Source organism: Coptis chinensis, chromosome 9 (assembly GCF_015680905.1).
Source record: "Coptis chinensis isolate HL-2020 chromosome 9, ASM1568090v1, whole genome shotgun sequence".
NCBI classification, from domain to species: Eukaryota; Viridiplantae; Streptophyta; class Magnoliopsida; order Ranunculales; family Ranunculaceae; genus Coptis; species Coptis chinensis.
Window position 1 is genome coordinate 43246368 of NC_141464.1, and position 27750 is coordinate 43274117.

At 38.5% G+C, this 27750-nt stretch overlaps 1 protein-coding gene across 1 annotated transcript; it reads right to left on the minus strand.

Annotated features, from left to right (window-relative positions):
* Positions 1-1258: 1258 nt before the first annotated feature.
* Positions 1259-27250, minus strand: LOC147476175 (uncharacterized). Its single transcript, XM_086585649.1, has 8 exons — positions 27159-27250; positions 25476-25574; positions 23780-24072; positions 22076-22440; positions 3728-3889; positions 3541-3617; positions 2456-3410; positions 1259-1594 (listed from the first exon to the last, which is right to left on the minus strand). Exons 1-8 carry the CDS (start codon positions 27248-27250, stop codon positions 1259-1261), a joined length of 2379 nt encoding a protein of 792 aa, XP_086441775.1.
* Positions 27251-27750: the final 500 nt, after the last annotated feature.

Here is a 27750-nt window from a genome sequence, read left to right on the forward strand (position 1 = left end):
CAGTTTCCGATTTCTAGTTAATTACTTTTTGAGTTTAGTTTATTGCATTTGTATAAAATTTCTGATTTCCCGTTAATTACTACTCTTTGAGCTCAGTTATGTATTTGAATCCAATTTCCGATTTCCTTTTAATTATCCAATGTGGTGTGTAATACCGACTTCTACTGATCCATCTGTATTGTCCTTTGCATCCAAACATGACATAAAAATAAATTATGCTTGATTTACTATGTGGAATCATCAAAGATTATCCAGTTCCCGGATTCCTGTTAATTATTCTTTAAATTATGCATAACTCACTATGTGGAATCTTCAAAGATTATCTACGAATGGGTGTTGTTAGTTATATTAATTATTCTAAAAAATATTTGCAACTATGCAGAACTATTATATATTAATATTATACTGATCACTCATCCAAATTTCATATAATGTGAAAGTTTCACTCTCCATTAAAAAAAAAACTCACATTTGATAAAACCCTTCAACTTCATTTTGTTGTTTAATAATAAAAGTTTGATTGAAGTTTTGTGAGATTACCTAATAAGGCGAAGTTCATATTGAAGCTACTTGAATAGCAAGGAGTTCCTAATCATACAAAAAGAGATAAGAGAAACACCATTTTAAATGCAAAACTATACTCACCGAGTGAAGCCAAACAGAATAGAAATTATCATGTAGACTAGTAATAACAGATAATAAACAAAGAAGAACACAAGAGATTTGCCCTAAATAAACAAAGAGAAAAACGTCTCTAATGTCTATTAAAGTTTAATAAAATCAAGAATAATCCAATATTAGCCCATAAGCCGGACTTTATAGCTGTAAAACGTTCTTAATCCGAATATTATTCCTACTAAAATTAACTAGATAATAACATAAGTAATCTACCAAAAATCTAGCCCAATTCGGACTCAGATTTACTTCCGAAACGGTTAAAATGAAAGAAAATCTAAAATGATAAATTTAGAAGGGAAAACAGTGGAATTTTGACCTAAAAAACATGTACTACATCAGTATAACTGGGTGGTGATAGCATGCGCGCCGTGAGATCTTTTAAAATTGGGGTCATATGTGTGATTTTGACAACCGTAGCCAAAGTTATGGCCAAAATACCAAAACACTTCCCAACTTACCCCAATTAGGAAAAGATCATGATTACTTGCCATCTTTGTGCTGATCTACTAACTTATGATACTTTAGTGCCATCAATGTGCAATATATCAACTTAACATCATCTGACTCAGATCCTCTTGCATCAGTCGGCCCAGGTTGGAAAGAACTCGTCCTTGAGTTCACAGTAGTAGTACGTATCAGACTCCACAAAACAATGACTCAGGTGCTTCACATTAAAGACATCAGAAGTCTTCAAATGAATGGGTAGGCACAACTGGTATGCGTTATCATTGATCTTCTGCAGTACCTCATAGGGTCCAATCTTCCGCTCCTTAAGCTTATTATACTTGCCAATAGGAAAACGGTCACAAGTTAATACCGCCCAAACAAAATCACCAACATAAAAAAGTACCTGACGACGATGACTGTCGACCCAAAGCTTGTACTTGACATTGTTCTCATGAATGGCCAATTTCACCTGCTCATGGATACCTGAAGATGTTCTGCCATTTCATCTGCCTTAGGATTCAAATGACCTATATGTGGAATAGGGGCTAAGACCAACACCCTGGATGGGTTCCAAGAAACGACAATCTCAAATGGACTTAGTCCTGTGGTTCTATTCTTTGATTTGTTATAGGCAAATTCAGCTCGGTAATGCCAGATCCCACTGCTTCGGTTTAGTTCCTGCCAAGCACCTTAAAAGGTTGCCCAAACTTTGGTTCACTACCTAAATTTGACTGTCTGTTTGTGGGTACGGTGGTAGGCTCTACTGAAATTCAACTGGGTACCTAGTATACTCCATAAACTTCTCCAGAAATGACTTATGAACTTGGTGTCACGATCAGAAGTAATTGATCGAGGAACACCATGTAAACGCACAATCTCCTTAAAGTAAAGATGAACGATCCGGCCAGCATCCATTGTCTTCTTGCAAGGTACAAAATGGGCCATCTTGGAGAATTTGTCAACCACAACCAAAATAGAATCTGAAGATCATTGGGTACGGGGTAAACCCAACACAAACTCCATACTGACATTGAGCCATGGGGCTTCAGGAATAGGTAAAGGAGTGTACAAACTCGTATTGGTGAGAACTCCCTTGGACCGTTGATACACATAACAATAATCTACATAATGAGCCACGTCATTGGACAATTTGGGCCAATAAAAGTCAGAAGAGATCAGGGCCAATGTCTTATCTGCCCCTAAAGTGACCCTCGTTATGAAGCTCACTGATAATCTGCTGCCTTAGGGAACAATCTGGAATGCACAATTGTAGACCACAAAATAGATAACCATTATGCACAATAAAATCATGACGTTGACTGTCAATTACCTCCTGAATTATCCTCCCAAAGGAAGGATCTGCTTTATACATATCAGTGAAAGCCTCAAATCCTGCAACTCTAGTGCGCATGGTGGTGAGGACTAACGTACGACGACTCAGGGCATCGACAACTTTGTTCAAGCTGTCGACTTGGTGCCTCAATGAGAACGTGAACTCCTGTAAGTACGCCACCCACTTGGCATGTCGTTGATTCAAGTTGTGCTGGCCATTTATATACTTCAGGGCCTCATGGTCAGTGAGAAGAATGAACTCCCTCTGTATTAGGTAGTGTTGCCAATGCTTCAGGGGCTGAACTATGACATAGAATTCCAGATCATAGGTGGAGTAATTTTTCTTTGATCCTGATAGCTTCTCACTGAAAAAAGCTATGGGTCGCCCCTCCTGACTCAAAACACCACCAATGCCAATTCCAGATGCATCACAATTCACCTCAAACATTTTTTCAAAATTGGGAAGTGCCAACACTGATGCCTCTGTCATTTTTCGCTTGACCAGGTGAAAACTCATCTTAGCGTCTTCAGAACACTTGAAATCATGACCCTTGATGCACTCTGTGATAGGAGCAATCAAAGAGCTTAAATTTTGGATGAACAGGCGGTAGAGAGATGCCAATCCATGGAAACTCAGCACATCATGCAAGGTCTTTGGTGTTGGCCATGCTAAGACCGCGTGTATCTTTGACTGATCTGCATGAACACCATCAGTAGACACAATAAAACCAAGGAAGGTTACAGAAGAAGTGAAGAAAGAACACTTTTTCGGATTGGCGAACAGGCATTGCGTTCTCAACATATCAAAAACAATACGGAGGTGATCAAAGTGTGATGCCCATATCAGGTAATAAATGAGAATATCGTTGAAGTAGACTACAAAAAATTTCCCCATGAAAGGCCGTAAAACTTGATGCATAAACCGTATAAATGTGTTGGGTGCATTGAACAACCTAAAAGGCATTACCATCCACTCATACAACCCCTGGTGCGTCTTTAACACTGTCTTCCACTCATCTTTTGGTATGATTCGCATCTTGTAGTATCCATTTTTAAGGCCAATTTTTTAGAAAACCTTAGCACCTGACAACTAATCTAACATATCTTCTAGGCGGGGAATTGGGAACCTGTATTTCACTGCGATCCTGTTGATTGCTTTGCTATCAACACATATACACCAGGAGCCATCTTTCTTCGGCACTAGCAGGGCAGGGACTGCACATGGGCTCATACTATCATGGATGTAGCCTCGTTCTAACAACCCTATCACCTGTCGCTGCAAATCTTCAAAGTCTTTAGGACTAAGGTGATACGCCGGTCGATTAGGCAAACTTGAGCCTAGAACAAGGTCGATCTGATGTTGAATATCCCTCATAGGTGGTAGCCCAGGGGGAAGATCTTCTAGAATCATGTCAGAAAACTCGGCTAGTAACTATTGCACTTGTAACACTCATATTTAAAATATGTATTTATTTATTTAAAATTCGCTGGATTGGATTTGGGATATATGGGACAGATTTCTGGGCCCGAGTCTGTGTTGGGCTTAGGTTTCAAACCCAAGTATATATTCATATTTTTCTAGAGAATAGGGTTTTGAGATAAAAATAAAATAAAAAAATGGAGGCGGAGATAAAAGCTCGTTGGCTAAAGCGTTGGAGTGCGACGATTCGGACTAGGAGGGATTCGTCGAGCTATTAATTAATGTCAGTAGTTATATTTTAAATCTATTTTACCAAATCTACAAAAAAGCTTTACTGTAAGAGTTTTATTCCCGCTCAGTATACCTTTTTATTGTTCTGCTTACTGTTGGTATTTTTCATCCTGCCGAATTGTAGTAAATGTTAGCATATTGTTTTGCAAGTGTGAACTGTGAAACTCTGAAAACGTAACTGGCAGCCTAAGTCCAAAAGAATGAATCGTTCTCTATATGATTTGAACTGGTGTGTAATGTGTATCATGTTGTTGTTTGGGTTGTTGGTTGATTTAGGGATCGATGTGGGGTTGTTGTGGTTATATGGGTTAGGGTGCTGTTTGAGCTTTGAAAAGGCAGTAATGGCGTCGCGAGCCCAAAACAATGGAATCGTACTGCCTTCTTCGTTGTTTGAACTTTTTTTTATTGTTGTGGTGGTTTTCTATTGGTTGGCTGATGTCGGGTATTGAAGTTTGGTCGGGTGCTGTCGAAGCTTCGACAGGCGATAATGGCAGCGCTGTGGAGGAAGGGTTCGATACCATTTATTTCATAGTGGTTGTGGTTGTCTAAGAATGGATTGTAGGGGATGTGTGCGAGGGCTATTAATGGGAGCTTGAAGACGCATCAATGGCGTCGAGAATCCAGATCTATGGTTGGGGGAATGTTTTTCGAAGCTTAAATTTGGAGTTTTCTTAGTGTATTAAAGTTGTAAGGGTTTTCTTCAGGAGTCCAACCGCTGGGTTGGAAGGAGGAGGTGAGAAGTGGCGGCCGACGCGCGAGCTGGTGCGGTGGTGGAGCTGCTGGAGCTGTGAGGAAGATGACCCCTTTAGTTGGGCCTTAGTTAGTTTAGTTCTTTGGGCTGAAACTAAGTTTCTAATATTATTGTTTGGGCCAACATTTCATTTGTTTCTATGGGCCAGTTTTATTAGTTGCTGGGCCGAAATCTAATTTTTATTGTTGGGTCGGCTCACATTAGCTTTCTTTGGACCGGTTTTTCTGTTTTTGTTTTGGGCTTGGTCCATATGTTTTAAAGTGGGTCAGGTTGATTCACAAGGCCAGTGTAGACTTTTGGGGCCGAGTTCTGATAAAACAATAAAATTGGATAGTTTACCTACGTAATGAACTCAAAACGTAAGTAAACTAAAACTATTTATGTGTCTATATTTATCAAAGTTTCTACTCTCAATTCTATCGAAATAGAGTGGAGTAACAAATTCGTTCCACTCCTAGTTCTCTAGCATGGAATGTTTTCTAGTCTAATTAATCGGTCTCAAGTCTAATGAGAGCTTTACGAAGGGTGTTATACTACGATACAATATGAAATTGATTATTTGAATTTAAACTACGAATGCTATGGAAATATGATTGTTTTTGAATCTAGATAAAAGATTAGGTCTAACTAGCTACCATTAACAAAGAGTTAAGCTTTTGTTTTTATATGTTCAGATCCAAAAATCGTGCATGGGCTTGGATCCATGTTTGGGCCAAGGCTTAGAATCGGGGCCCAAAACCCAATTCTTTCAGTCCAAAAAGGCCTCTTCAGCTGCAGTTGGCTTCAACAGACTTTTCGTCCACTTTTGCTCCTCTGATTTGGTCAAAGCTTAAACCATTGGAAAGCTCTTTCCAATCCGGTCGTTTTGACATAAGGTAGGTCCAATTCCGAGGTCTGAGTCCAAAGATACAGCCTTCGGAAGTTCTACTGACTTTGAGTGTTATTTAATGGCCGCGTGGACTTTGACTTTTCATCTTTTGACCGGGCTTTTTCTTGCTTTATGGCGTGTTGAAGAGTTGAATTTGCAGAGGCTTTGTCTTCTTGAAAATTGGCCTTTAATCACAGAACTCCTTAGCAACTGACCTTTGTTTCTTTATCTCGCTAAAAGTGGCACATTTCTGCCGTATAATGGACTTTGAAGCTTAACGAAATGCATAAAAACATATATAATTCGTCGGTGTTAACTTAAGTTCTTAATTATTACTCACATAATTGGTCTAAAAGTACGATTGTTATATAGTTTTGGGCTCTTATCAAATGGTCAACGGTCAAAGTCAAAGTCAACACGTCATTGTCAAAGTCAAACTATCGTTTCCATGTTCAACAGGTTCAGGGTCATAGCCATGGTTCATGGCTAAGGTCAAGGTGCATGGCTCAATTCCCCTCTAATCTTTTATCTAGATTCAAAAACAATCATATTTCCATGGCATTCGTAGTTTAAATTCAACATAATCAATTTCATATTGTATCATAGTATAACACCATTTGTAAAGCTCTCATTAGACTTAAGACCGATTAATTAGACTAGAAAACATTCTATGTTAGAGAACTAGGAGTGGAACGAATTTGTTACTCCACTCTATTTCGATAGAATTGAGAGTAGAAACTTTGATAAAGTATAAGGCACTTAAGATAGTTTAGTTTACTTACGTTTTGAGTTTCATCGTTCATTTCGTAGGTAAACTATCATTTTACCTTTTATCAAATGGCGCCGCTGCTATCTTAGTTTCACTTTAGCATTGTTTTCATAGTATAATTAGTCATTTTTAAGTCCCATTAAACCCACCCACCCTTGTTTGATTCATATTGTGGTTGTCCATTTCAGCGTTGAAAAGTTCCGCGAAAAATTACACAGAGTGCGACCGCCCTAAGCGAGCACACCTGCGCCCAAACGCCTGGAACCTTGGGCGCGACCCGCCCCCATCTTGAGCGCGACCCGCCCTAAAACACTCTAACTTGGAGTTACACGGAGCCGACATCACGCTTCTAAGCGAAATGCCTGCCCTAAGCTAAATTTTCCGGATTTCTACAGGTTTGTTTCGAACTTTGATTTTTAAGTTTTTCAGTGTTCTAACTTGTTATTTACACTTTAACACGCCAGAAACAAGACGCTATTCATAAAGCGAAGCAAGGACGCTTTATCGGGTATTCCTTTCTTTCATACCTCGCATCTCCGTTAGAGGTTTATACTAAAATATCAAGATTGTTTGGAGTGTTGTCGTGTTTAGACTTAGACTTGCATGAGATTAAGGTCTGGTCGAGAAAAACACCAAACGTAATTAACCGTCAATGTCAACAAACAAATCTATTGAGTATACTAATCAATACACCTCTAGCTACTATTCCACCAACCACACCTGACATAATGGCTGAAGAAAGAGAGACTCCTCTCTCCGACTTTTACAAAGCCTTGATTGATAGCCCTAAATCTTGCATCGTTCTAGCAGACCCAGTGGGGGATTTTCGAATTCCCCCAAACATATTTAATTTGTTACCCATTTTCCATGGTTTAGACCATGAAAAACCTTATCAACACATGCGTAGGATTGAACAAGTCCTTACAACATTCCATCATCCTATGGTTGGTACGGAACAAATTAAACTGAGGGTATTTCCCTTTCACTTTAGCCGATAAAGCAAATTGCGTCTTGGTTAAGCGCCCAAAGCCTAACTCAGGACTCTTCGTGGGCTAAACTTGTTCAAATTGTTTATGGAACATTTTACCCACCCCTAAAGAAGACGGATGAGATGCTTTCCAAGATTCATTTTTTCGACAAAATCCTCATGAATCATTTTTGAGGCTTGGAATCGTTTCCCGATCTGCTTATAGAGTGTCCACACCATAACCTAGCAAAAGACACGTTAGTTCGTGCCTTTTTCAAAGGACTTCAACATCACCATAAAGAAGTCCTTGACATAATGAATGGGGTAGTTTCCTAAGTAAAGGAGCCTCTGAGGCTTACAAATTTTTAGAAGAGCACACTAAACGCAATAACAATTGGGGAGGATGATATCCCCCTCTGCTAGTTCTTCTTCAACAGCTAAGGCCGCCCGGTATGTTTGAGATGAAATCCGATCCGAACTTAAAAATTTAATCGAATCTCTAACTAAAAGGTTGAGGCTATTTACGTTCAACAAAAGCCTATCCCCACCATGAATGTAAACTCCAACCCATGTAATTTTACGTTTGAGTCCCGAAAGCACCTGACTCTATTGTCCTCTCAAGCCTATGAACAACAACAATCAGAGCAAGATAATGTTTGCTCCATTAATAGCTATCCTATTCCTAATGCCCCATGGAGACAACATCCCAACTTTAGTTGGCGAAACAATCAACAAGTTACACCTCCAGGGTTTAATAACCAAAATGTTAGGCAAGCAAACAACTATAACCAAGCTCTACCTAGGCAAGGACAGGGACAAGGTCAGGGAAATTATAATAATTATAACAACCAAGCGCAACCACGACAAGGTCTAGCACAAGGTCAGGGTAATTATAATAGTTATAATACCAATAGAGGTATCGTTTCGGTTAACAATAGTAACTATCACAACCCACCCATAAATAATCAACGTGAGATAGTTCCAATTCGCACCACCACGTGACTACTACACCATCACAACCGGATCGTATAGACGCCTTTATACAGGTTACCCAACAACTTTTCCAATCAATGACTCAATCAAACCAACAGATCTTACAATCCATAAATCAGGGCATACAACAATTAGCCCAAGAGAAAACCCAACCAAAAGGTGTGTTTCCAGGACAAGCGATAACAAACCCTAAAACAGCAAACACAGCCTTTGAGGTAAACGGTAATACTTGTACGGAAACTAAAATTGTAGGTGACCTAAATTCCATCGCCACTCTTCGTTCTGGAAGAGTGGTTGATAACAAAGTAACTATGTCTATAGTTACCCCATCAGTACTCCCTACACCGGATACCGAACTAGATACCGAAATAGAAACCGAAGAGCCTACCACTATAGAAGTACCAGTTCAACAACAAACTAAGAAACGAAAAGCCGGGGTTACACATCAAGTCGAGCCATACGCTAAATATAGAGCTTAAACCACCGTTCCTCGAAATTAGCCATGCTAACCCGGGGATACAAACTTTGAGGAGATTAGGAACGTTTCAAAAATCTAACGATAAACCTTCCTTTTCTCAAAGCTATTAAAAGCTACCTAATCACGCTTAAGTTTCTTAAGGAGTTGTGCATTACTAGGCGTAAGACCAACATACCTAAAGACGCCTTTCTAACCGAACGGTTCCAACTTTATCCGAAAATAATGGAATTGTTAAGTAAAGGACCCCGGTCATCTACAATAAAATGCACCTTAGGAGATTCCCACCACGGCGACGCTTTTATTAGACCTAGGGGCGAGTGTTAACTTACTCCCGTATTATTTGTATAAACAAATAGGTCTACAGAAATGCAACCTACAAAAAATAACGCGTTGCAATTAGCGGACCAGTCAATTAAGTATCCTAAGGGTGTCGTGGAAAACGTGCTTGTTAAGGTTCAGGATTTCTACTATCCTGCGGATTTTGTTATACTCGATACAGAAGTCGCTAACGACTCTGTACCGATTATCTTGGGGCGTCCCTTCTTGGCAACTGCCAACGCACTTATAAATTGCCGCGATGGTAAGATGTCCTTATCTTTTAGCCATCTTATTGTTGAGGTAAATGTTTTTAAAATGATAAAACAGTTACCAGATTCGTCTATAGATGGGTAGGTAAGCATGATCGAGAGCTTAGCTCAATATTATTTTAACAACACGTTTCCCGAAAATAATATGTACAAATTCCTTTCTTTTGGAACTTCAGATTTTGTAAATGACTCCTACTTAGAGGAAGTCAACACCATCCTTGAGTCCACACCAATTGTAGACCCTTCGGTTGCTCCATATATTGAGTATGAAGACTTGCTACCTAAGCAAGTATTCATTATGCAAAATGAGGACCCCGACAAAACATCTATTGATTTTCCTTCCACCCCAAAGGCTTAAACCTCTTCCCCGAGTTAAAATATATTCAACTTGATCCGGATGGTAGTCATCCGTAATTATATCTTCTCTGTTATCTAAGAATGAAGAGACACATTTAATCCGGGTGATTAGGGAACATCGGTTCAAGCGATTGGTTGGTCCCTAGCCGACATTAAAGGAATTGACCCTAATGTTTGCACTCATCATCGATCCATTTGGAGGATAACGCCAAGACTTCTCATGAACCTCGGCCAAACTTGAACCCCGCCATGAAAGAGGTGGTTAGGGAAGAAGTCTTACGTTTACTTTCGATCGCGGTATCATATACCCAATCTCGATAGCGAATGGGTAAGCCCCATTCATGTAGTTCCTAAGAAATCGGAGTTACCATGGTATGCGTAACGGAAGGGTGACTATGTTGTCACACAAGGTCCTATGAAATGGAGGATCTCAGTATTGATTCTGAGGACGTTTAAATGCTATGACATGAAAGGATCACTTTCCTTTACCTTTTATAGATCAAATGCTTGAACGCCTAGCTGGTCATGCTTTTTATTGTTTTCTGGATGGCTACTCAGGCTATTTTTAGATTATTATTGATATTGATGACCAAGAAAAGACTACCTTCACATGTCCCTTTGGAACGTATGCCTATAAACAAATGCCTTTTGGCCTTTGTAATGCTCCTGGTACCTCCCAGCGGTGTATGCTTCATATATTTAGTGACATGGTAGAGCACTTTATGGAAGTTTTCATGGATGATTTTTCTATCTATGGAGACTCCTTCACAGACTGTTTGTCTAACCTGTCTAAGATTTTGACACGGTCTGAAGAAAAGAGATTCGTTTTAAATTGGGAAAAGTGTCATTTTATGGTGAAAAAGGGCATAGTACTAGGTCACATTGTATCTAGTGATGACATCGAAGTAGATAAGGCCAAACTAGATAAGATAGCGACTCTACCTAAACCACGGACTCTTCATGATATTAGAGCCTTTCTAGGCCATGCAGGTTTTTATAGGCGGTTTATTAAAGACTTCTCGAAAATAGCTAGGCCTTTAACTAATATGCTTTTGAAGGATGCAATCTTTGATTTTAATTTTAACTGTAAGCAGGCTTTTGAAACTTTAAAAGCCACCCTAACCTCTGCACCAATTATACAGCCTCCCGATTGGTCTAAGCCTTTCGAACTCATGTGTGATGCTAGTGACTATGCAGTTGGTGCAGTCTTGGGACAAAAACTAGATAATAAGTCCACTGTTATTTATTATGCTAGTAAAACCTTAAACGATGCTCAACGGAATTATTCAACTAGCGAAAAAGAATTCTTGGCTGTCATTTATGCTTTAGATAAGTTTAGGCCCTTATTTGGTTGGTTTTAAAACTTTAGTTTACACGACCATCGCAGCCTTTAAGTACCTTCTTCCAAAGAAGGATGCTAAGCAGATAAATCGATGGATCCTTCTCCCCGCAAGAGTTCACATTAGAAATAAAGGACAAAAAGAGGGTCGAAAATGTAGTTGCCGACCACTTATTTAGACTCACAAAACGACGATAATAGTGATTCCGAGTCCATACCGGACTCTTTTCCCCGATGAGCATTTGTATGCTATTTTTTTTTAAGACCATGGTATCTTTGACATTGTAAATTATTTAGCGGCTGATGTTATGCCTTATAATTGGTCAAGAAATGAACGTAAGAAGTTCTTGGCCGAGTTAAGTTATACTACTTGGGATGAGCCCTACCTTTTTAAGTATTGCGGATCAGATTATTCGTCGTTGTATTCCCCAGTGGGAATATAATGAAGTTCTATCGTTCTACCATGACAAAGAGTGTGGTGGCCATTTTAGTGGGATGAAAACAGCCGCTAAAGTGCTTCAATGTGGATTTTATTGGCCTACCTTTTTTAAGGATGCCCAAGTGCATTGCAAGACGGTATTCGCTGCCAACAACTTGGCTTAATCACGGCGTAATATGATGCCATTAAATCCAATCTTGATAGTAGAAATTTTTGACGTTTGGGGCATTGATTTCATGGGTCCTTTCCCTGTTTCCCACAGTTTTATTTATATTCTAGGTGCCGTGGACTACGTGTCTAAATGGATAGAGGCCCTAGCTTGCCGTAGCAATGACCATAAAACCGTTGTATTTTTTATTAAAGAATATATTTTCTGTCGGTTTGGCATTCCTAAAGCCATCATTAGTGATGGTGGAACACATTTTTGCAACAGAGTTGTTGCATCCCTAGTGAAAAAGTATGAAGTTACACACAAAGTAGCAACTCCTTATCATCCACAAACTAGCAGACAAGTAGAAGTTTCTAATAGGGAAATCAAAAAGATTTTAGAAACAACTATAAACCCCGATAGGAAAGATCGGTCGGGCGTCTATCGGATGCCTTATGGGCGATAGAACTGCTTTCAAAACTCCTATAGGTATGTCTCCCTTTAGACTTGTATTTGGGAAACCATGTCATTTTCCGTTGAATTAGAGCACCGCGGCTCGTGGGCTATAAAAAGCCTTAACTTCAATATTGATGAGGCAGTGTCAATCGCAAGTTACAATTGAATGAGCTTGAAGAAATCCGTGAGCGATTCTTACGATCTCTCGAAGGATTATAAAGCTAACATGAAACGCGTGTTCATGATAAGCAAATCTTGTGCAAAGAGTTTGTGGTCGGTCAAAAGGTCTTGCTTTACAACTCCCGCCTACATATTTTCCCAGTGGAAACTAAAACCCGTTAGTCCGGTCCTTTTCTCGTTATTGAAGTCACCCTTACGGGCAATCACCTTGGTAAATCCCAATGACAACAGTACCTTTCAAGTTAATGGTCAACGGTTAAAACATTTTCACGAACTTCTGTCCCCTGATGTAGAGGAAGTCCTTTTACAGGACCCTGTCTATGAGGATTGACCCTTGTCATTTGGTGTACTTCCTTTCACTTCCATATAGTGGTAAGTGCACCATTCAGGTAACCGGGCCCTCCCTATGGAGTGTGTGGCTATAAGTACCGGATCCTAAGTTCACGTTTCACATAATTCACGTTTTCCACTTTTACATGTTTTCTCGGTTTTTGAGTCATGTTCCTCTATGGGGTGAATTATGTATGTATTGTTTTTCGTTTTTCTTATAATAAACTAATAAAAAAATAAAAAATTCTAAATCATAGAAATAGCAATCCAACAAGTCTTGGGAATCTGACTTTAAACGACCCACGTTAAAACAAATTTTGTGTTTAAAAATTTGTTTGGGGGTGGGCAGTCGGTCTTTCCATCCGGATTGCTCAAAATTTCCATTTGTGTTGCTTAGGCCCATTACTTGTAGTTCAATTGGGTTGACGTGATCTAAAACTTAGATTTCCCTCGTTCACATAACTTACATCACACACGCACTTTGAGGCGTTTTTCCACCTTCTTATACGTCACCCATGTTTGGAATTGAGTGTTTTATGGATCATTGGATTGGAAATTCTCTACTGATCATTTCCATAACTCATTCGCCAAAATCAGGCTAGTAACGAAGCGGCAAATTGAATTTGAAATTGCGCGAAAAATCGGAAAACTCGGAATTCAAATTGGGCTTGGGCCCAAACCGCACGCACGTCTGTGCGTCTCCTTCCTTCCCAAAAACGCACAGTTCTTTCCTTTTCCAATCCCACTGGTTACCCAAGTTTAAAACAAACCTTGAACACCAAAATAAAAAATAAAAAAAAAAAAAAAAAACCTAACTACACCCACGCCTAGCATTTAAATCAAATTGAAATCTTCTCCAAACCATTACTACCACCAAACCCAACAATTTTAAAACTTCGAAAACAGCCACCAATCAAGTTTTCAAACTACCACCGTACCCACTATCGCCACCACCGTGTCTGTGGTTGTTTTACATCAAACTCGCCTCCCCCACCGTCTACAAACCATTAGTTGTCTCAGAAACTTCAATGGCGCTACGACGAAGAATTTTGTCGGAGCACGCGTTGTTCCGATGACGGCCATTTTACGACGTACGCGGAGATGATTAGGAGGGATTGGAATGGACTGTGGTACTCGCCTGAGGAGTTCTATCACTATGATTTGGTAGAACAGTTTTATAAGAAGCGAGAATTGGAGGGGGATAGTATTTTCATAAAGGTAGCAGGAACGAGGAGGGAAGTAACGACAGCTTGTTGGTCAATCGTTAGGAATTACGCTTGAAAGCAACCTAGTAACGACAATTCAGGAATCCCAGTATACTGGAGTTCCTGCTTTAATGAAAGATACTGTCGTGGAGGGTGAATACAATCCGACATCTCGTTGTGGTCCGCCAAATACCCACGAAACCAATCAACCGGGTCAGAGCTCGCTGGATTGGTAGGAACGCCCCTCGAAAGACAAAGTCAGCGATATCGGGTCCGCAATGTCCGCGACGCTCTCGGATTTTGCAAACAAATAAGTATAATTTCTGCATCCTCGATTTAATGTTTAATGTGATTAGAGGAGTGGGAAAGAGCTTGGCGCCTCTTCCCGTATTGATCACTAAGATCATGCTCTCCTTTAGACCTGTCGCAAAATCTACTCCTATTAAGATAAAATTGCATTCTAATGCAAGTATCTATACGGATTGCATCCAAGAGACTTGGCCGTTGTCTGAAGGAAAGGTGGTTGAGTCGGAGGATGAAAGGGAGGATATGACATGTCTGGATGACGATGCATTAGATAGTTGTAATTTTAATTTAGAACGCATGCAAGTGTTGCAAAACTGCCCTTATACAAGGCTTTATGGTATTTGTGAAAATATCCGAGATAGACAGATTGTAGTTCAAAATAAGCAAACGAACCTTCAAATGAGACTTGAAATGCTCGAAAGGGGTCAGGACGATATCTTGTCTAACTTGGAGACCATCCACCAGCATCACCAAGCCCAAGATCAAGATCTTCGTGGATGAGATGGAAGCACAGCCTTGTTTCAAATAGAGATGCTACGACGCATGCCACCCGTGGAGGATTCTGTTTTAGTCGAGTCTGAAAGGCATGAGCGTCGTCGCCGAAGGATAGATGGTTCAAGCCATTCTCCATCCCAGGGCCAATCTCCATCTCAGGGTCCATCTTCATCACATAACTAGGTGTTCACCATCAGTTTGTGTTCGCTGTTATTTCATGATTTTGTTTTATTAGTTGTATTTTAATTCAGTTGTTAAATTTAAATATTAAGGTGTTTGTTTTATGTTGTTTGGTTTTAAATTTTAGTTTTAATATAATTGGTTATTTTCGAGTTCTGCTTGTTTTTATCATTAATCCCACCTTCTCGACTTGTTTGGGGGTGGTAATATTTATACCGAAAGCATAATTCGCTATATGATCATCTCACTGTAAAGTTCTCTTGGAGGAAGGTTGAGAATTTGGCCGATATCGGCATATCTATGATTTGTGTGGTGGTAGCATGAAATCTAGGAGAGTTTAGAAGTTACTATTCTAAATCCAAAGATGAAAGATACCGTGGTTTTTAGAAAATCAAGAAGATGGTTTGTTTCGTTTTCTGGTTTGGAATTTTTCTATTTCCGGAAATTACCTTAAAACAATTTGGGAACTTGCCGATTCGTTTTGGAAGCTCAGAACCTATTTAAACTCCCTACATTCTACACTAACAAACCACACTACACCCCACCATCATTTCGCACCTTTCACTCCAAGCTTTTCCTTCTTTTCCCTCTAAACTTCGTTTCAAAGACTTACGAAAGACTCGCCTCAGCACACTTTCGTAAAAGTTTACTCGTCGAGCGCGACCATGCCCTCCTCCTTGAGCTGACTCGCTAAAACACTGTAATTCCAAAACCCACGAGCGACCCGCCCCAAAGCGAAGCGCACCGCTATCCCCATCAGAAAACGGAAATTCCAATTTTCTGAGGGTCATTCCAGGATTTTTGGAACTGTTCAAAGAGTCGTTGAGATGACATCTCCTATTGTCATACCTGAACAGTCTTTCGAAGACATGTTGGGAACCGAGACCTATGAACATTGGTTCCGACACAGGATCTTGCAGTTAGGATGGCGTCATCTACTGGTAAGTGATGACGATTCATATTCACCACAGCTTACTGCTTATTTCTACGACCATGTTAAATTCTATTGTAATCAGGATGGAGAACAAGAATTCTCCGTCATTGTCGATGACACGACACATAAATTCAATAAAAATGTGGTTGCTTTAGTTTCAGGATTACCAATACCTGATCCTGTTCACACATGGGCATATATGACCGATAATGCATACCTTTATGATTATACATATTTCCATGAGTATTATGGGGGAGGGGTATTTCGAGTAATGGACCAGGGGCGATATAGCATTGCCCTTGGTAGCCTTTCCTAAACGTAGGCACCACCATGTTATTCATCCTGATGAATATTTTGGGGGAATGGCAGTTCATTTATGCAAATAGTACTGCTAGTGACATTTTCCTCGCTTTAGCTGAGGGACGTCGCCGATATGACATTCCCCGAGTTTTAGTCACTAGTCTTAAGAGAGCCCAAAGCATGAGGCGTAAGTATCTTCTTATGCCTGTTTTGGTAAGTCGCATCATGCGTAGTTGTTTAAATGTATTCTGTGCACAATTCACAGATTGGAAAAGGGTTGAAGTCATGAGACCCACCAATTAGGTGGTTCGCTCATTGCGAATAATGACTTGGCCGGGATGGCAGGTGCAGCCTCATTTGGTCGCCCCATACATCCCATCAGACATAATAACACTTAACAGGTTAGCATTAGTAGATGATAAATGGCGGCAAGCTTGGCAAGTTATAATGGACTGGCAGGATGCGAAGGAACCTCATCTCTTTACTGAGGAGGAGGATGTTTAAGCGGGAGATAAGGTAAGTTTTTAGTTTTGTTATTATCTGCTTATGTCCCAAGCCATTTAATTCTGTTAACCCCATAATGGGTGGAACTCTTATAGAGTTGCGTCAGTATTTTTATTTTCCCTATATTAGTATGTTCTAACCTTGTTTTGTAGATGTTCCCCCTGATTTCACGCCGCTTTCCATGGTATTTTTCTACCCTCTTTATTTAAATGCTTTGAGGACAAAGCATGCTTCTTGTTTGGGGGGCATAGAAACACGTGTAATTAAGGCATCTGTTAGGATATAGATCTGTATAATATGCATTTGTATTCAAGTTAAATTTTAAAAATATAAATAAATAAGTTTATGCTATACACTTAGGAATATTGGTATTGTTTTCTTTCTCTATGCTCTTAACAATCTAGAAGTCTCAATGTAGCTTTTGCATCAAAATAATTGTTAGGAACTTAGGTTAATATGTAGGTAATAATCTTTGCATCTATCTATAAATATATTACATGAGTATCTAGGATTGTTAGCGATGAAGTTTCAAATCTAGGCTAGAGTACTTATTCTACAAATCCTGGAGAATATAGCCTAAAGCCTTATATGAGCTGAAACATTTGAGAAATGACACAAGGGAGAAGTAAAATCCGGATAGAGAAATCACACGTCCACTTGCTTGATCACTATGCCATATCCTAAGTGAGAATTTAGGCCCTTTTAGGATCGATATAGCCAGAAATTCAAACCTATGAATTATTTTCCGCTAGTCGCCCCTCTGAGCCTTTCTTTAGCCTTTCATAACCCACAAATCCTTTACCCTGTTACAAAAACAAAACAAAATAAAAATAAAATAAAATAAAAAAAGTCAACCTACCCAATCTAGAATAAGTCCGAGAATAGAATGAGGAAGAAAGAAGAAGAGAAAAACCGGTGTAAACAAAAGTTAGTTAATTGCTTCAGAAAATAAAGAAAAGAAGTTTCCATCCAAAGAAAAGAAAAATTAAAAAATAGAAATAAATAAAAACTCCAAAAATAGAATAAAAGGGAGTCAAAAGCCAAAGAAAAGAAAAATAAAAATATGGCTAAGGATCGAAACAAAGTATAGAAGCAAAAGAAAATAACAAAATTTTCTCTAAGTTACATAATATGAAGACTCTATTATCTCAGACTTGTCCTTTTGAATATCCATTTCCTTCCTTCTTAAACCATCTCCTAATCCCCGCAACACCTAATAAAGACCTCTAACTCAATTAGGAATAGGTTAGTGTGATAGTAAGTGGCAGATGTGTTTGATCGACTCTGGCTTCCTTGTTTGTCATTGAGATTGTAAGGTAAAGTGTGCCCACTACACACTGGAGTAGCGAAACTTGAGCGGAAAAATTAGAGTGGTTTTTGTCTTGACATTTATGTGAGGACCTACTTAAGGACACTATTCCGAGTTTTCAGAAACGAACCTGCTAGGCATTTCATGGTATTACTCATAGTATATATATTTGTATCATAGATGATTGATTATTATGCATATATTAGTTTAGGTTTTTGACTTGGTTATTTTTATTAAATTGCTAGTGAGATATATAGATAGTTGAGACATGAATGAGGAAACAATAGTTCTATTTCTTAGTCGTTGTAGTATAGATGAAGTTTGTGAGTACCTTCACTGGAAAACTCTCATGAGGCTATAACTCGTCCACTAAGGAATTCCTAGTGGTTTAAGGCCTTGTTGCATATGGTCAATGCAATCGCATCTCAAATGAAACGAGTAGTTAGAACTCCATTTTTGGTCACTTATTCTAATTTCTCATATTTGCTTGAGGACAAGCAAAATGCTGTTTGGGGGTGGTTTGATAAGAGCCCAAAACTGTAGCTTTAACCCCTTAACAATCGTACTTTTAGACCAATTATGTGAATAATAAGTAAGAGTTAATATTGATTACGTGTTTTTATGCATTTCAGGCTTCAAAGTCCATTATGTGCAGAAATGTGCCACTTTAGCAAGATAAAGGAACAAAGGTCGGTTGCTAAGGAGTTCTGTGATTAAAGACCAATTTTCAAGAAGACAAAGCCTCTGTAAAGCCCGGTCAAAAGATGAAAAGTCAAAGTCCACGCGGGCAGAAACAACACTCAAAGTTAGCAGAACTTCCGAAGGCCGTATCTTTGGACTCAGACCTCGGAATTGGGCCTACCTTATGTCAAAATGACCGGATCGGAAAGAGCTTTCCAATGGTCTAATCCTTGATCAAATCAGAGGAGCAGAAGTGGACGAAAAGTCTGTTGAAGCCAACTGCAGCTGAAGAGGCCTTTTTGGACTGAAAGAATTTGGTTTTGGGCCTGATTCTTTGGCCCAAAACATGGATCCAAGCCCATGCATGATTTTTGGATCTGAACATATAAAAACAAAAGCTTAACTCTTTGTTAATGGTAGCTAGTTAAACCTAAAAATATATATAATTCTAGATCTAGTTTTCAGTAAATTAATTAAGTTTAAGTTCCATTTTCAATTCTTGTTTTAGATTAAGTCTTTGAATCATTGTTCATGATTGATTAGATAAATAAAATAGTTATTTTGTCAATTTCGATTTTTGTTATTTCAATTTATAGATCTAGTTTTAATTCTTGTTGATTATCATTTCGTAGTTTAAGTAGATTGAAACATTGTTATTTAAATTAGTTAAGTTAGAATTTTAATATGATGTGTAGTTATAATTCAATGGGAAATGATGGGTTCATGACTCAAGGCTAAAACCTCCATTAGAGGGGTTGATGAAGCTTTGATGAAAACTTAGTGGTATAGTGTAGAAGCGTTGTAGAATCTATTCCACTCTAAAGGTTGTGATTTGCCATGAGAATGGGTGGACGACCTCACATGCTAGTTAGTATTTGGTAGAAATGCCATGAACACTAGGGATTAGAACTCGAAATTCTTGCCGTAAGAATGTGAGAATCGAGATACAAGAATCTATGCTAGGTTATTAAGTTGGATTTGAGGTGGATTCAATTCCCCTCTAATCCATTATCTAGATTTAAAAACAATCATATTTCCATAGCATTCGTAGATCAATTTCATATTGTATTGTAGTATAACACCCTTCGTAAAGCTCTCATTAGACTTAAGACCGATTAATTAGACTAGAATACATTCCATGCTAGAGAACTTGGAGTGGAACGAATTTGTTACTCCACTCTATTTTGATAGAATTGAGAGTAGAAACTTTGATAAAGTATAAGGCACTTAAGATAGTTTAGTTTATTTACGTTTTGAGTTTCATCGTTCATTTCATAGGTAAACTATCATTTTACCTTTTATCACCATTGACCGTTGACTGTGGAATGTTGACTTTTTTCAGATTTTCACATATTTAAGAATATGGACAAATATAGTAATAAAATATTGTCAAAAATTGTATAGTTTGTCATTATCTAATTAAGATTTGACGTGAGTAGTGTGTAAAGAATATAAATATTGACACGTAACAAGAGGGGAATTTTTATAAGACTTAGATATATACGTTTTTATGAGAATTAAACTACACATGGACTCAGATTCATGGACTTTAGTTTTGGGGCTTTTTGATGGTTGATCAGTTTGACCTGACTGGTGATTTGGACTCAAATAATAATGCGTGCCTTTGATGGTGACTTGAGTTGACATAAATATATTGAACAAATACGTTACAAGATTGATTACTATTATGAGTTGCTACTTAAATGAATTGTAGTATTTATGAATGTTTGAGATATTCCATATGGTGTAGTGCAATATATAATTGGCACGTGAAATAATAAGTTTCAATATTTGATATAGAGATTTGGATATCGTGCAATGAATAATATTGGCACGTGATAATGTGGATTGTATTATAACGACAAACATTAAGCTTCAGTACAATTAAGTATACTGGCATGAGATAGAATAAGAATTATTCTGAGATATAAATGTATGACACTTGAATAAATTACGTAACAAAAATCCTAGAACCTAGCTACCACAACTCATGTGATTTGGCCTTAGTGATGGGCGTATGTGATATGATTGGCCCTTCGGCATTTCAGTGAATCTGAATGGCCCATCTGGCATAAGTAATGTGATTGGCCCTTCTGGCGTTTCAGTGAAGCTGAATGGCCTTTCTGGCGTAGCCGAATGGTGGCTTGATTATTCCGTTCGCAAAATTAGAACGAGATGCGCAATATTTTAGGCTGAATAGTGGCAGTACTTACATAATGGCTTTCGTGTGAGGGTTACCTGGTGTGCGGCATCCCACTCAGGGTAGCTACGCACGGAGTGGTTCATTATGTGAGGGGAGGCATGTAGATGTACATGTTCGGCGTTGGAAAGCGATTGTGGTAGCCAGGGAAACTAGGTAAAACATAGATACGACGTGATTTTAGGGACACGCAAAGAAAGCATTAATTAATATAATTATGGTAATATGTTGGTTAATGATATATCTTTAGATAGATGATTGTATATGGTTTTGCAGAAAGGTGGGTCAAACTAATTACTGGTGCAGAGACGACACACTCTGTAATTGAGCATGAAATGCGGTAAGTATAGAATATGCTTGGCTGGTTATTAGTTTAGTTAGAACTTAAGGCGCCTCGTGGAAGAACTAAATGCCTTTTTATTATACGTATGGTTTGTTGTGTGGTTAGTGGGAAGTTAAGGCACCTCAGTAGAGGAACTACCTGCCTTACTTATTGTAGTTAAGAATGTCGTATTAGTTGTTGGAAGTTAAGGTGCCTCGGTGGAAGAACTAACTGCCTTATGGATTGTGTATGTATATGTGTAAGTATATGTTGCATTTTAGAGCTACTCACACCAGCATTTTTATAATGTTGACCTGATTTGCATGTTTGCTTATCAGGTGTGTTCATTAAATGAACATAGTTGATAAGTCTTAACAGGTTTAGTGTTGAAGAAGGTTGGTTGCTGCTTGTGGTTTGCGTTAGCGTCGCATTTCAAGATAGGTTTTGTTTTCCCTTGAGGTGAAATAGATTTTCAGTTGAGACAATGTTATTTGTATTTTCATTTGTAATTTTAATTAAATAGTTGTTGAAAGGAGATTTGTAAGTTAATCAGATTTGTGAATTTTTGAAATGAAGAGGACTCTTGTTTAAGTTAAAATTTTATTGGTTTTTAATTATCCGCATATTTAAACTGTTTATGGGTTTTTGGAAGTTGAGAGTGCATCACACCTTGAAAATTGAAGAGTCGGGAACAAATATTGTTTTTCCGAATTCTGTCGAAATTCGGGGTGTGACAGCACTTCTGGTGGTAAATCGAAATTCACATTGCTAACTGCACTAGTTTCACAATGCATTAGAGCATATATTACATCTCCAGGCTTAATCTCAGCTAAAAACTGGGACATAGAAAGTAATGTAGTACTACTGGCTAACGGGGCAGTAATGAGTCCTTCCCGACGAGGTGCCAACATAATTTTCTTCCCTTTCATGCTGAGGGAATATGTATTTTTTTGCCCATCATGAACAACACTGCAATCATACTGCCAGGGTCTACCTAACAATATATGACATGCATCTATAGCTACAACATCACACCAAATCTTGCCGATCGAAAAAGAAATTAGACAACGCCTATCTACTGTTATCTCAGTGCCTTTACTCAACCATGACAATTTGTATGGCTCGGGATGATGATCTGTCTTCAACTGCATTTTCTGGACAGGTTCTTCAGACACTACGTTTGATAAACACATAAATGCTACACATGTATGCTCATATTTATGTTATACTATCTAGTTAATTAATATAAGTTCTTTTGATTAGTCTATTTCCTTGGTTTTACATAAATCAACGCAAATATGAAGAAACGGGCTGAGACTGAGGCCTTTACAGAGTTGTGAGATTCTCACGTCTTGATTACATAGAGAATACACAAAATGAGATATGAAATAATATGTGTATGGCATTATAAAGCTACTGCAAAAAGTTGAGGTACTGTTGTCAAGAGGTCAGAGCGCAGTCGCGCTTGAATAAGTCTATGCCAGAGCGTGCCTACGCTTCCTTCGAATTTCGTAGAATAACAATGTTTTCCAGAACCTTCGCAGTTTCACGCTAACCTCTTGGATTGCAATTTGGGAAGTTCTAAAAGGATTCAAACACGAAAGGAAAGGTTTCCAAAAGGGATTCCAAGGCTTGTACACCCTAATGGACCTCTATATAAACAAAGGCAGGAGAGACCTCTTGCTCTCTCGCCCCCAACACAGAGAATCACAAACCTGAAGACCGAAACTGCTAAAGAAGATTTGCTTCTTTCATCATGTTTAAGAGTAGCTAAGTAACGAGCTAGGGCTTAGAGGAAGCCCTAGACTCGCGTAGGATTTTCTTGATTACTGTTTACTATTCTCAACTTGATTTTTAATGATTAGTTTGATTAATTTCACTATTTATATATAGTAGCACTACTTTCATGGATTATATCTATCTTGATAGTCTTCATGTATTGACTAGTCCATAGTTCAATTAAGTGTTGTTATCATCAAAGCTTTGCCTTTACTGTTATTATAAGTTCGTGAAAAGTTGTGCTGTAAGAAGATAGTTCTTGCTAGGAGTTTATACTTATGTGCTGAAAATTCAAGCAACCTCATACATAGATTGATATAAGATATACACGATCACATCTTCGAGCAAGCTAGGGTTACCTTTCCCTCATGCTACTCGTACAATAAAAGAGAACTTTAAATTAGTGAATTAAGAGAACCTACAAGAGTCTAGGGTGGAATCAAATGCCTTAGTGTTTCCACCATTTATAGTTAAGACAAGTTTCATAATTTTCATAGTATAATTAAAATAGAAGTAGTTAACCACTCTTTCAATCAACAACCATAATATTCGGATTAGGTTAAGTAGTATTTTAGAATTCAGTTATTCTTAGATCACAATCTCTGTGGGTTCAACCTTGTTCTCGCACACCTACTACAATAGACCTTATGCGCTTACAAGTAGTAATAGTAATATAAGTTAATTAATATGTTTATTTAGGTTGGTTAAATCTCTATCAACATTCTCACAACTACCATTATCAATGATCATTTTGCAGACTTTATCAACAACTGTGCAGGTTGTGTGGAAAATATTGGTTCTTAATCGATCGTATCCTGATTCACCCTTGGGAGTTAGTAGACTCTTACGAACGACTAGATTCTCACGACCATCTCCATACATCACATCATCTTCATCATCGTCATACTCATGCTCTCTCATATCCTCAGTGTCGTCTGCTATGTCTTCCTCAATTAAGAGATTTTTATCCTTCTGAAAACTAGGAGGTTTCACACAAGTATTCGATTTATGACCCTGTTCACCACATCTGAAACACCGAATAGTAAAACTAGGATTACCTGTCGGTGGTTGCTGGGCTGGACCAGGTTGTTGAGGGCAAATTGGTCGACTGCTTGGTTCCCCTCAGAACAGTGGTCGCCTGTTTTGTTGTTTCTCTACAACAAGTGCACACTAGTATGCCTCAGAAATGGTCCACATGGAGTGAAGGCTGAGGACATCCTGTACGGGTTGGCGTAATCCCCCTAAATACCACACCATAGTCTGTTCTTCTGTGTCAGATAAAACATTACGAGCAATCAATTGATAGAATTCTTCTGTATATTCATCAACCGATCTTGCGCCTTGCCTCAACGAATGAAGCCGCTAGAACAAGGTTTGAGTGTAGCCAAAAGGAAGAAAGTGACCCTGCATACTCTTCTTCATCTTCGCTCAATTAGTGATTTTGGCCTTTCCTTTCTTGTGTCATGACCGCCTCAACTGTTCCCACCATGCAGATGCTCTGCCCTTGAGTTTGATGGTGACCAATTTCACTTTGACACGATCTAGAACTTCTTTATAATCAAAGATACGCTCTAGTTCATTCAACCAATCGATGAATCTTTCGTTATCTAATGTACCAGAAAACTCAGGCAACTCTATTATGAAATCCCTACGATGGTGCTCTCTGAAGCGAGCCTTATTGTAATATGGGTTTCCAAAACTAGAATCGAAATTGTGATCTTAGATCTCATGATCACCAATATCCTACACTCTTAGATGCTGGGTTAACTCTGCAACTTGCCTCTACAAATCTTCAATCATGACGCCTTGAATGTTACGATCACAGCGTTGGACTTCCTCATTCGGAACCTGCCCACGGCTACCACGACCACAACCACGACTATGACCAACTACCATTGAAACTGATGAAATCTAACCCCAGGAAGATGAAAAAAGTGTCTGATACCAACTGAAGCCAAATAGAATAGAGATTGTCCTGTAGACTAGTAATAACAGATAATAAACAGAGAAGAACACAAGAGATTTGCCCTAAACAAAGAGAAAAACATAGCTGTAATAAAATCAAGAATAATCTAATATTAGCCCACATGTCGGACTATATAGCTGTAAAACATTCTAAATCCGAATATTATTCCTATTAAAATTAACTAGATAATAACAAAAGTAATCTACCAAAAATCTAGCCCAATTCGGACTCAAATTTACTTCCAAAACGGTAAAAATGAAAGAAAATCTAAAATGATGTATTTTGAAGGGAAAATAGTGGATTTTGACCTCGAAAACAAGTAGCTTTATGGTGACAGCGTGCAAGCCATCGAGATCTTTCCGAATTGGGGTCACACGCATGATTCTGACAACCGTAGCCAAAATTATGGCCAAAATACCAAAACACATCCCAACTTACCCCAATTAGGAAAAGATCACGATTACTTGCCATCTTTGTGTTGATCTGCAAATTCATGATACTTTAGTGCTATCAATGTGCAATCTGTCAACTCAGCATCATCTGACTTGGATCCTCCTGCATCACTGAGACATTCCCATAACATATAACCCAACTATGTTTTGAGGTTAGTTAAATGCATTTGCATTAATTAAGTTTCTTATTTTCCGTTGTTATTTATATTTTGAGGTTAATTCAATGCAGTTGCATCCAATTTCTGATTTCTGTTATTTATTTTTTGAGGTTAGTTCAGTGCAGTTGCATCCAGTTTCGGATTTCTCATTAATTATTCTTTGCGGTTAGCTCAATACAATTGCATCCAATTTCCAATTTCCAATTTCCTGTTAATTGTTCTTTAAGGTCAATTAAATGCATTTCCAAACCACAATAACACAGTGTATACCGTTAGTGGGATAGTGAAACCAGACCCCAATGGTTTGTTTTTTTAGCCGCCAGTGGTACAAGCGTGCAGCCGAAATATCGTTAAAAATTAGACCTATATCTCCGCCATCAGCAGTAGCAGGCAAAAAAAAAAAAAAAAAAAACAAGGTTTTTGTATACGCCACTCACACAGGCGTGTAGATACCCTTCTGTTGTATACGTCACTCACACAGGCGTGTAGATACCCATCTATTTGTTACTTATGTTTCTCTCCCCATTTTACCCTTTCTCCCATCTCGGTCTCTCTCAAAACAAAAAAAACACCAAAAAAAATTAAATAAATTACAAACTTACTCTCACTCTTCAACACCACTTTGGCGTGAGAAAAATAGAAATCTAGAATTGGCGCCGAACTTTGGATCTCTCATCGCCACTTTTTTTTTTTTTTTTTTTGGTAAGTTAAAAATATATTAAAAAGAATGGAAAAAATTACAAGTTTTCTAGGCAGTGTTAATGCCCATAGTCACTCATACATGTCGCACATACAAACCATAAGGCACCTCCCATTTATATATCCATGGGGGTCTGCCATTACAAAATATGATCTCATTGTTAACCAATCGAGAAATTATCTTAGCAATGATGTCAGCCACTTGGTTGGCTTCCCTCCAAGTATGGGTCATTCTCAAGGAAGAACAAGCACGAGAGCATAGTTTCCATCTGTTAAAAAGTTCCCATGGCATAGATAATGAGTTGGCAGCAGTTACTATTGCTAATGAGTCGGATTCCACCCACAGGTTAGTCCATCCCCTTGACAACCTCCACCCCTTCAACTATGGTTGTGCATTCGGTTAGATAACATGTAGTGTTGCCCAATCCTCCACCCATAATGTTTCTCAGCTTGGAGCTTTACATGTTTTCTCCTCAATATCTCTACTGTCAAAGTGAGGCAATCCTCCACCCATAATGTTTTACCAAGTCTAGGATTGCCTCTAGCTACACCGTCAGTGTTGAGTTTCACTTGTGATATGGTTGGTGGTATCCAAATACATTGAACCCTCCTTCTCGCAACAACAACATTCATATGGATACCACATTCACTCAGAATTCTGGCATCAGATGGCTCCGTATGTCATTTTGAGAGGTAAGAAGTCGTGATGACATGTGATCTTACAATACCTTTGCAAAAGACTTTTGATATTGCTTTGTCTTGAAAGAAAACCTTGTTCTTAAGTTTCCATAAGTCGGTCATGCCTCCAAAAACCGCAGCAGTTCATAGATGTACAAACCTCAGGCTTCTATTCTTACTCAGTTTAATGGCTTCCTTCATGTTGGTGAATGTCCCTCTGAACTTGAATTTTCCAGCTAGACAATTCCACATTTCTTTAGCAAAAAGACACTCCCAAAAAAGGTGAATAAGAGACTCTTCTTGAGCGCCACAATGTCTACACTTAGACGCGATAGTGACTCCCCCTTTCTTGATGTTCTCATCTGTAGCAGTAGCTTTTGAGCAGAGTTTCCAAATTGTACCTTAATGTTTGGGATGTATGTAGGAATTCCATACATGTTTGTACCAGTGTACTTTAGGCCTCTTGAATATGATTTCCTGGAATGCACCTTGAGCAAAGAATTGTCCTTTAATGTTGGGCCACTGATAAGAGCCCAAAACTGTAGTTTTAACCCCTTAATAATCATACTGTTAGACCAATTATGTGAATAATAAGTAAGAGTTAATACTGATTACGTGTTTTTATGCATTTCAGGCTTCAAAGTCCATTATGTGCAGAAATGTGCCACTTTAGCGAGATAAAGGAGCAAAAGTCAGTGGAACTTCCGAATGCCATATCTTTGGACTCAGACCTCGGAATTGGGCCTACCTTA

Bases quoted from the DNA above. Each gene is read 5' to 3' on its own strand.
- LOC147476175 (XM_086585649.1), bottom strand. From the start codon at position 27,250: ATGTGGAATTGTCTAGCTGGAAAATTCAAGTTCAGAGGGACATTCACC. The intron at 25,575-27,158 runs GTTTGTACATCT...GGAATGTCTCAG, and splicing joins AGTAAGAATAGAAGCCTGAG to TGATGCAGGAGGATCCAAGT. The intron at 3,411-3,540 runs GTGCTAAGGTTT...AATGCCTTTTAG, and splicing joins TATGTTAGATTAGTTGTCAG to GTTGTTCAATGCACCCAACA.